The 10,942-nt window shown below is 43.1% G+C and overlaps 1 protein-coding gene across 1 annotated transcript; it reads left to right on the top strand.

The window, feature by feature from the left end:
- The first annotated feature begins 3,524 nt into the window (after window positions 1-3,524).
- PELI1 (pellino E3 ubiquitin protein ligase 1) lies at window positions 3,525-9,671 on the top strand. Its single transcript, XM_010137482.1, has 6 exons — window positions 3,525-3,663; window positions 4,285-4,414; window positions 5,908-6,009; window positions 7,573-7,770; window positions 7,883-8,071; window positions 9,012-9,671. Exons 1-6 carry the CDS (start codon window positions 3,593-3,595, stop codon window positions 9,576-9,578), a joined length of 1,257 nt encoding a protein of 418 aa, XP_010135784.1. The 5' UTR covers window positions 3,525-3,592; the 3' UTR covers window positions 9,579-9,671.
- Window positions 9,672-10,942: the final 1,271 nt, after the last annotated feature.

Below are 10,942 nucleotides of genomic sequence, written 5' to 3'. Positions count from 1 at the left end.
GCTGAACTTAAAGTTCCAGGTATGTGTGAAGGAAACGCGAGCTTATTTTTAACTGGAAACCAGAACGTGTCAAAACTACGGCTGATAAACACATACGGATCACTTCAGCAAAAACCATTTTAATAAGAGCTTCCCAAAAGATTGTTAGGAAAAACAGTTAAAGGAGAATAATTTTCCTGTGGTGGTTTAACCATCATATAGAAGAAAGTGATTTCTCAATCTTTGTCTCAGCTTTCAGAAACATAATGATGCAAGACGCTGATTCCTTGTTGCTCACACCAGTGAAGATCAGCAGTCATGTCATTGCTGTTGATTGTGAAATCTGGCAATCTGGGCTTGATGGGGACTCAATCAAACAAGAACTCAGTCTGCAGTTTAGTTTAATCCTCTCTTGTTACTTCCTGCCTCTTTCTTCTCCCATGCTTGCAAACGTCTTCATCTTGAGAGACTAGTATTCTGCAGGGATCCTTTGAGTCTCAGGTAGCTTTAACTTTGATGCCCTGGCCCTTTAAAACAAGATTTTGTCTGTGAAGCGACGAGATGTAACCATAGAAAAGAATACGCAGCATTGAAATACTGTGCTTGAGTTCAGAAGAGTTTGATTTCTGATATTGCAGTTGCCAGACAGCCTAATGGAGATTTCAGTGCTAAAGAGCTTGAACGTGCAAATGGATGTTGGCAAACTTGGGTCCTGCTTGTGTTGTGTCAGGTAACTGCGCTAGTCCGTGTGAATTCTTTGTTTGAAGAGCAGCATGGGGCTTTAAATCCAAATAAAGCTATAGACAGGGATGTGTAAGTCTCAGGAGGACAAGGACAGAAGTTTGTTTCATTGGTAATGGAGTCGCTCATAATTTGTGATTTATTCTTTATAATTGATCTCACTGATCAAAACTGCACCTAGGGCTCATATTTCAGTTGCTTGATAAAATAGTGTTGGGATTCCTAAAATTAATTGTATTCTTAGAATAAATCAGACTGGAGGTTGTCTGGTCTGGTTCCCCTACTCAGAGTGGGTCTGGATGCCTTAGATCAGCTTGTTCAGGGCCACGTGCTGAATATCTGCAAGGATGGAGATCCCACGGCCTCTCTGGATTCCTGGGGTTTATTTTTGCCTAATAGCTAATCAGGATTTTCCATGTTGCAGGTTATTATTACCTCTTGCCCTGTCAGAAGGACTGGATTGTCTTTTGTCCATATACCCCCTGTTTTACCACCATTACTGAGGGAAGAGATGGGTATGAGAATTGCAAGGGTAGTAAATGGAGACCTACAAATAGCAAATCGTGTAAAAAAATAAAAGCCATCAGTTAGACAAGCTGTCTTGTGCTTTATTTCTAAAAGCAATAAAAAGTTCCAAACCTTAGAATATGTAGATACAGAACATGAGGAAGATAATATTATAAAAATGGAGGAGAAAATCCAGTTTTTGCATCTGAATCAGCATATTTTTATTTCAATGTACTCACTGACAGAGCACTACTTACACTGCAGAGTGGGGGGTTTTGTGCAGTATTTTAGCAAAGGGCTAGTCTGGCACTAGCTACAGTTGCTAGCAGCCTATAATGCTGGCTCTGTGTGTAGAAAATGATGGTAATTTATTACAAAGAGACTTTTATTCTAGTATTTTTAGCTCACAGCTGAGTGTTTAATGAATCTCTGCTCAGACTCATTGAATTTATGTTCTCCCCCCCACCCCGTTTTAACCATTAAGATACTGCTATTCGTGCTGCAGTTCCAAAAGCTGTACTCTTTTTGGTTCAGATGTCATCTCTTTCCAGTCTCTCAAAACAGTTGCACGTGACAGTACTGTGCACATTACCTCCATTGAGCTTTCTCCTGTCTCTGGAGGAACCAGCGTTTAGAACAAAACGCTGGTTTAAAACAAAACTTGTTCAAGAGTTCTGTTCCAGTTTCCTATTTTTGAGACTGACAGGCGCTAACTGGTACCTGTTGTGGTTTTGTGCTAGCTGCAGACAGTTGTGCTCACCTCTTTCCCAACCAAGTAATGCCTTTCAGACACGGTTTTCTGTGTGTGCAAGGTGCTGTATTTAAATCTTACCAATTCTATCATACAGGACTGTGCACAGGTAGGAATTTTCAAGCTTTGGTCTCTTCTCTGTAGCAGAAGCAGAGATCTTAACATGAAAAATTTGCCACTGCCAGTTCTATCATCTTGGAGGACCGTTGGATGGGATCATGTAATTAACAGTTTATTCCTTATCAGCGTTGAAGGTTCTTGAAGGAGTTTAGAACAGCCTGTGGTTCAGAGCCTGCTCTGATGAAGCCGGCACCACTAGTGGCCAGAGATGCTGCTGCAAAACACAGCAAAACCCTAACTTTCACATACTACATCAAGTAATCCGTTCCTTAGTTGTCCTCCAGCACTTCAGGCCCAAGTTGTCTTAACTCATTTAATGCACTGCTACGTACTTTTCTGTGTTGTTAGGACACAGGTGGGGGTAGATAAAATCTGTCCAATGGCGTCTCTTCTGCTGTCTCCCGTCCAGTTGAGGTAGAAGAATATGGAGATACAGCATTGTAGTCATGGTTGTAGTTGACAGGATTCAAGAACTGTTTGTGTGGGCCAAAATGTATTTGCACAGAAAGCAAAATGTTAACCATGAGTACTAAAAAAGCTTAATAGCTTTTATTTTGAGTTGGTGTGAAAACTTACCTGGGAGGACCGAAGGAATGTTCCTGCTTCTGTTTAAGAAAGCCTCAAACAGGCTAGAAATCAGCTTTCTTCTTTACTGAGCAAGGGCTCTGTGGGGTAGGCTTTCTTTATAGGAGGGTCAGAGACAGGTCAAGTAGGGCAGAGGTGTCTGGAAACAGTACTAATGAGAAGCAGGAAAAAACTAACTGTGTGAACTGTTCCTCAAAGCAGAAGTATGACCAAAAAATTTCAAGGGACTGTTCTCACTGAGAGTTATGTGGCATTCCCTCAGGAAGTCTCCTTCAAACAGCTGTTTGTGTCACTCTGGTTAAAGAGGAGAGCTCACAGTGTCACCCCAGACTTGTATGGGGGACCTGACAGCAGATTGTCATACAATGTCCTTCCATCTGCAAATCCAGAAGTGTCTTGGAAGACTCCGAATCAGACGCTTCCCATGAACACTTCTACCTCAGTAGCTAATGAACTGCTTGTCTTTGGTTTTTCTTTCAATTTAATCCCTGTCTGGCTCTGCTCCTGAGAGTTGAACCAAACATCCTAACTGAAGCTGCACGCCATTCATACCAAACGCCAGCGTCAAACAAGACCACTGTGGATGTTTTATCACGGCCATACTGGAATTTTCTAAATGCACTTGTGGGTTTTTTGTGATCTGACAGTTCTTGCAGGCAATTCAGCCTTAACTGATGTGGGTTTATATATGAGTTTTTAAAAATTATTTCAGGCAAAACCAAAATACAGAAAGCACAAAATAGTGTCCCTAGTGCATCAGGTAGATCTGCAGGTTTGTGTAATTGATGGATTTGAGTCTTTTCTCTTACACTTAGTTTTATCTTTGTTTTTACAGGAAATAATGAAAAAAGTGTGCCACAACTCTTGATCAGAGACCTGAAATTGGAGAAGTCGTCATTAGCTAAGCTCATGTTTTCTCCTGATCAAGAAAATCATCCATCAAAAGCACCAGTAAAATATGGTGAATTGATTGTATTAGGGTAAGTGTTGGTGTCGCGGATGGAAGTGGGAACGAAGGTAGATTTTCAGCGTCCTTTTTTGTGGTGGCGATAGGGCTCTAAACCCTTGTGTAGATGCAAGTTGATTTTTTTTTCAGCCCTTGTGTTCTTCCCAGGTAAGTGTTTCATGACAAAGGCAGCCAGCTGGAAGGGTTTCCCAGGTTGGGCTGAGACAGATGACTAATGTGGTAATGTGGAAGGAGAGGTTCCCCAGGACTTTAAGGAAATTAAAAGGAGTTTTATAAGAATGTAGCAGCTAACTGTAGTATCAAAGTGCAAACAGAAGAGTCTAATAAAGCAATCTTTCATGTTTGGGACCTAATTCTTTTCTCCTCATCCGTAGTGGCTTTGCCATCAACCTGGGTGTCATTCCTTGCCGTACAAGCTTTGCATGTATATGCTGTAATCCTGTGGGTGTGTTTCAGTATCGTGCTTATCAACTCTCAGATTGCAATGTGATTACTTGGAAATTTGTAATTATTAATGCCATACTAATTAAGAAGACTTTGTGCTTTGAATGAAAGTTCCTGTGAGTCTGTATGTCATGAGAAGCTGAGTAATACCAGAAGACGGACTTTGTTCCTTTTCTGTGCTTTTCCATAGGTACAATGGGTCTCTCCCAAATGGCGATAGAGGAAGAAGAAAAAGTAGGTTTGCTTTATTTAAAAGGCCCAAGGCAAACGGGGTGAAACCCAGCACTGTGCATATTGCCTGTACCCCTCAAGCAGCAAAGGTAAGCTTGATTTGTCTGGTTAAGTCTTTATTTCTCCCTGGGTGCTGTCTAAAACATTCAGGGAAGTCCGTGCTATTAGGCTGAGAGGAAATGATGAAAACCTGTGAAGTTCTGACTGCAAAAAGAATGGTTCATGTTTATCCAAAGGGGTTTTTTGGTACCTGTCCAGGTTAGCAAGAAACCCTACAGTAAAACAAATCTGGTGCCCGGTCCTCCCTCTATCCAGAAAGGAAAACGTTTGTTTTTGAAAGGTGTACGTTCAGGGCACAGACTAGTCATGTAAAACACTTTCTAGTTTGTTTTCCTTCCAAACTCACTACAAATGCCTGTTCTGGACATCCTGATTTTGTGCTTATTCATGCTACAGGGCTAACTTTGCCTCACGTGAAGCTGGCGTTTGAACGATCCTTTGTCAAAGCTGTGTGCACTTGCTACTCCATCCAGTGGATTGGAGCTCTCCAGGGATGAGGACAGATGGGTTTTTGCAGGTCATGTTTTATAGGGCTTATAATCAGCTGGAGTCCCCATTAAGAAGCAGCAAAGGAAGGGCTTAGGTCCTGAAGTGAAATTGCATTTCATGTCAACACTAATATTGTTGCTAAGGTGAAATACTTCTGTATCGTGGGATTCACGTCTACGTCCAATGAGGTTCAGTAACAAATGGAGCGTTTCTAGTAAAACCAATGGAATCTGCCACTTAAATACAGTAGTGTTAAGTGTTCGACTCCACATGTACTTGGCACTGAAGAGCACTGATTCCTAAATTCGGGGAACGACAAAGTATTCTGAAATCAAAAGCATTTTGCTAAGCAGTTCTTGTAGTAGAATTACATTTTATGATCCGCTAGTAAGTGCTAATCAGAAGCACTTGGAGAATAGTGTTCAATTCCTAGAGGGTAGTTGCAGAATGAAAATCCAGACAAACAAACTGAAACCTAGATTACTGTCCTACAACTTCTGCAACCTGTGCGGGGTTTCTCCATTTTACCCTGTTACCACCACTACTTGTTACTTTTTTTTTGTCTACGTATATTGCTAATCACCACTAATTTTAGTATGAATTCTGATGCTGCTTTTAGAATGAAGTCCCTAAGTTTTTGTCCCTACTTTGTGGCTGGAGAAGTTCAGGACATGAAGATGCTACATCCAGTTTTAGCCTTTGCAGGCAGCTGTTTTGTTCTTTTAAGGCCAGCATTGCTTTAACACGAAGCATGACTAATAACATGTCTGGTTACGTGTATGTTGTTGCAGCATGCTGTGAAGAGACCAGTTTGGTCTGTTGCTGAATCAATCCTGCAGCTTTTTTGGTTTTTTTAATGGCTAGGACAAGTTTTTGTGGAGTTTCACTACAGGTGTGTCACTAACGACCATCTGCCTTAATGCATTAATTGAGCAGAACAAGAGCCTGGTTATATACATAGTCTGGTTTGCTGCTATATTCTGAAGAATTGTGTTCACTCATTCAATAATATTTGTATTTTTTTTCCCCGTAGGCCATAAGTAATAAGGACCAACACAGCATATCTTACACTTTGTCTCGGGCCCAAACGGTAGTGGTTGAATATACACATGACAGCAACACGGATATGTTCCAGGTATGTGACATAAATATGATAAAGGTATTCCCACTTTTGGTAGTTTCTAACAACACATCCTGCCAACAGGCTTTTCCCCTCAGACCCAAAAGTTTGTGTGTGTCACTTTCTGGGCTTTACTGTTTGGAGACAATTGATCCTGTTCCTTACCAGGGCCATCACATGAACAAGGCTCTGTGCCTCTCTTGGTCAGAGGTGAAAGGTGGTGGGGATTTTGTGACTAATGCACGGGATTGTGCTTTTGCCGTTGGTTACCAGTCTGCAAGTCACATAACCTGTCTCCTAGTCCCTCCTTGCCAAGTAAAGAATGAAGTGCACAGTTCTCTTTAAACGCTTGGTATTTTGCTTCTAGCATTTACAAGGAGATTTGGGATCAGCCAGCTGGAGACAGGGTGGAAGAAACTGTGAAAGTACAGGAAAGGTTTTGGCACAATTAATAAGAAAAATACCCCTAAACTCCTTTAGGCAAGCCCAGAACTAAGTCTGAAGTGCAGGGAAACGTGGAGAGAGGAGGCCTAATTCTGATGAGCTGGCAGTTGAGAGCAACTTTGCTGCAGTTCCTGTATGCATGAGAAGGAACCACAGACGCCTTTGCAGCTATGATGTGTGCTCATGTCTTAAAATTGTTTTCTGCTTTTCTCAAAAGCAAGGGGTTTCTTTGAGGGTTTTTTTTGGTGTACTTTGTTCCTTCTGATTCCTGGACTGATCTTGCATCGATTTTGTTGTTGGTGCTAATTTATGGCAAGGCGTTTTGCTGTCACAGCGTTTAGGTGTGACATTGCTGCAGGATCTAAGGAGGTGGGAGGAGTTGGTAAGTGGTGGAGGAAGCTGCTGTGCAACTGCAAATACCTACAAGAGTACAAAGGCTATAACAAACGAACTGCAGCATAAGCTATTGTTTGTGAGAGTGTTCTCTCTTCAGACATGCTGTGGCATGTGTGCAGGCCTGTATTGCCAGCGGCAATCCCTGTGTGCTCATGGGTTATACTGCCGAAGAAGCAATAGCAAAATACATTCTGACAAAGCAGTTTCAGTCTCATGAAAGCTCTCCAGCCTTCAAAAAGCACCTCAGGCTTTTGGGTCTCCTGCCCAGCAGTTATTCAGTCTTCGTATAACCAGCTATTCTGGAAGAGGCTGAGAGCTCTGGAAGTGAGCGCAAGGTAGTAGTGTGTCAGTGGGCTTGACACCTGGCTACGTGGATGTTTGGGAGGGGGATCTAACTTCTCTTCGTACCTTAAAAGGAAAAGGACAAGACAAGTTGACTGGAAAACCAGTGAAACCCATGAACTTCCATAAATTGTCTCAATTTACTAAATTACATCATTTTATTTCACCTTCCTTCAGTTTGCTGTACTCAGCCTTCGCAATAATTTTGGTCACGCTGAGGTGGAATAACTCCTCGATTCAGATTAGGCTTTAGAAATTGAATTTAGGTTGGTGGAGGGAAATGCTTAGATTGGAATGTCACAATTTTTTTCATGATCCCTTTTAAGTGTTTTGAGTTTGAATGTTCCTGGGCCTGAAGGCAAACTTCTAAACAGTGGTGGTTTAATCTCTTTTCAGATTGGTCGGTCAACAGAGAGTCCTATAGACTTTGTGGTGACCGATACCGTTCCTGGAAGTCAGAGTAATTCCGACACGCAGTCTGTGCAGAGCACTATATCAAGGTTTGCCTGCAGAATCATATGTGAACGTAACCCTCCTTTTACAGCAAGAATATATGCTGCGGGATTTGACTCCTCAAAAAACATCTTTCTTGGGGTAAGGGAATTCCTTTATTTCTTCTCCGAGTTCAGCGCAGTCTCATTTTTTAACTAATTCATAGCTCCACTTCAGCCAAATAAAAAGCTTTCGTTCACGTAATTTCTGTTAGGAGAAAGCTGCAAAGTGGAAGACATCGGATGGGCAAATGGATGGGCTGACCACAAACGGGGTTCTTGTTATGCATCCTCGTAATGGATTTACAGAAGACTCCAAGCCAGGGGTGTGGAGAGAGATATCTGTGTGTGGGAACGTGTTCAGCCTCCGTGAAACCAGATCAGCTCAGCAGAGGGGAAAAATGGTAAGAGCAGTGATGGGTATTTTATGCAACCTGTTTAAAATGGGCACAACCAGAGTGGTGAAGTTTGGGCCTAAGTGGAGGCAGGAATCTGCCTTACCTGGGGTAATCACCTCTGTAATTAGCTACGCTGACTTCTGAGGTGTGTGCCTTCATACACGAAGGTGTCTTGCTCAACCTGAATAACTGACAGAGTTTATCTGCAAACTCCATTGAGGATCTAGACTGCTCTCCTTGGTTGAGTTGCCAGTCTGCTGTGCTCTTTGGCGAACTGCCACGGTCATGCCCACATTAAGAGAGTATTTTCCTGATTTTCCTTCCTGAGTTCATGCTTTAAGGTTTCCTTGCTTTTCCTTTTCATAGAATAGTAAAGAATAACTACAGTTTTATTGACACATGCCTATCTACCCAGATAGCCCTTTCCACCTTGTCATTCGGAGTGTTCCTCCTGTTTCCAAAGCATTGGCTTTTCCAGGGTGTGATTGGGTTGAGTATGGCTTGGAAGCTCTTAGAAAGAGAAGCGCTACCTGAACACTTCAAGTGATGCATTTAGCTGAGAAGGTGAACAGCTGGCTGCTTCTGGAGGAGAGGAACGCCATGCTTAAAGGCGTGCTTGAAGAGAACAGTCTAAAATGTTACGGAGGATGAAACAAGACTTATGCTGTTCCTCCTTGACACGAGTAACGTAGTTGGGAGTGCCGTAGGGATGGAGTTGAGAGGAAGTTGTTACAGTTGGAGAGGAGTGCTTTACACCTTTTTTTTTTTTTTTAATGTGCACATTAATCTCTTCTGAAGCAGCTTTTGAGAAGCTGATGCTGGGTATCTTGTATAGGACTCTCTTCCAGTTTTTTTTCCTGGATCTTCCAGGCAGATTTGTATTATGAAAGTGCATTATGTTACTCCCTGGGTGCCTCAGGTAACACCTCTCTTTATCCGTCACAAGGTCGAGAACGAAACGAACCAGCTCCAGGATGGCTCTCTCATCGACCTGTGTGGAGCAACACTGCTGTGGCGCACTGCGGAAGGGCTTTCACGCACTCCTACTGTCAAGCACCTGGAAGCCCTAAGACAGGAAATAAATGCAGCAAGGCCCCAGTGTCCCGTGGGGTTTAACACCTTGGCATTTCCCAGCATGAAGAGAAAAGATGTTGTAGACGAAAAGCAGCCGTGGGTGTATCTGAACTGTGGCCATGTCCACGGCTATCACAATTGGGGAAACAAAGAGGAGAGGGATGGCAAGGACCGCGAGTGTCCCATGTGCCGCTCTGTGGGCCCCTACGTGCCTCTGTGGCTTGGATGTGAAGCAGGGTTTTATGTGGACGCAGGACCTCCAACTCACGCGTTCAGCCCATGTGGACATGTGTGCTCGGAAAAGACAACTGCATATTGGTCCCAAATTCCTCTTCCTCACGGTACTCACACTTTTCACGCAGCCTGTCCCTTCTGTGCACATCAGCTGGCTGGTGAGCAAGGCTACATCAGACTCATTTTCCAAGGACCTCTTGACTAACACACGGGCTGCCGAGGACGGCAGTACACTGATAAGCTGAGCGGTTCTGATTTTAAACCAACTGGTTTTCGTATTCTCTGGGCTTTGCTGGTTTGTGTTAAGATGAAGAATTCTGGGGGTTTTGTTACGACAGCTAAATCCCTCTCTACTGAGGAAAGCCTGGAGGTGGAAAAAAAGGGGGTTGGGGAAGGGGAAGAGTTGCTTATTTTTTTTTTTTTTTTTAGTTATAGCTACTTCTGAAGAGGTGAAGAAAGTGTAGAGTGAACTTTGATGCCTTCCGTTTAACAGTTTTGAATCACATGCCCACAGTGTTTGAAAGTTGTTTCATTCTTTTTGTATATGGAGGGTAAATAGTTCAAAGAACATGAGTTTACAGCTTGGATGCAAACGTTGTAAAATACAACATGTATATTAACTCTTTTCTATTTATCTTTATTATTGAAAATACGTAGAATGTTTAGAGAGTAGCGTGGTCATGGTGTGTTACATCCAGCAGTTGGATGTGTAGAGTAGTTCTGGATAGAGAAGAACATGAGATGGAAATGGTAGAAGAATCTTTTTTTAAAAACCATACTGAGTTCTTAGGATAGGTAAAACGCTTTTTAAAGAAAGCTAATGCAAATCATGGTGGCATAAAGGTGTGCTTTAACCATGTCGAAAGGTGGCGAAGGAGGACTTCTTACAATGTCTTTTTGGTAGGACTGTACTTAAGATCTGGTTATGAGGAGAACATTTACCAGACTCTCTGAATATGCAACTTAGCCTAGATTAAGGGTTTTTTCTCCCTTCATGCTAACACATCTCTTTATTTAGCATTAGCAACATTGGCAAGGATTTTTTTCCAGTGCTGAACGTGAGCAAACTTGAAAGACAAGGCTTGTTTAGTTCCTTGCTCGTTGGGGCGGGGCATGAGGGGAGAGGCAGATGCTCCTGTGAACACGTGTGGGGAGCGGGGAGCACTTTGACTCGGCCGCAGTCCCAACTTTTGTGGGACACGAGCATCCCAGGTCGCACACAGCACAGACTCAGAGCCTGGTACCACAGGGATGTGAGCCTGTGTGCTGGTGCAGCTCATCGCAGTGGGCCGTGTGTTAGGGAGGAGCTGGAGCTGGGACAGGGCTGGACTCACTGCAGGAGGCTTCTGTAAGATCTGCTCTCTCTGCTCTCCCCTCCCCACCCTGCCCTCTGTACCCACCAGAAAAGGCCGGTGCACTACAGCCAGCTTTGCTGCTAACTTCCGTGCTTCATGGCAGATACACAACCTGACCTTTTCAGGATTGAGTTGAGCTTTTTTGGCTAGATTCATCCTTCTTTTCCCCCCCCCCCCTTTTTTCAAACGAACGTATTTATTATTTAACGGAGAC

Source organism: Buceros rhinoceros, unplaced genomic scaffold, assembly GCF_000710305.1.
Source record: "Buceros rhinoceros silvestris isolate BGI_N320 unplaced genomic scaffold, ASM71030v1 scaffold4946, whole genome shotgun sequence".
In the NCBI taxonomy this organism is placed as follows: Eukaryota; Metazoa; Chordata; class Aves; order Bucerotiformes; family Bucerotidae; genus Buceros; species Buceros rhinoceros.
Note: the sequence above shows the minus strand (reverse complement) of the source record. Positions and strands in the feature narration are given on the sequence as shown.

What these genes read in the sequence shown, in the direction of transcription:
- PELI1 (XM_010137482.1), top strand. Translation starts at nt 3,593, where the DNA reads ATGTTTTCTCCTGATCAAGAAAATCATCCATCAAAAGCACCAGTAAAA. An exon ending in GCAACACGGATATGTTCCAG is followed by an intron (nt 6,010 to 7,572) that starts GTATGTGACATA and finishes ATCTCTTTTCAG; the next exon opens with ATTGGTCGGTCAACAGAGAG. An exon ending in CTCAGCAGAGGGGAAAAATG is followed by an intron (nt 8,072 to 9,011) that starts GTAAGAGCAGTG and finishes ATCCGTCACAAG; the next exon opens with GTCGAGAACGAAACGAACCA.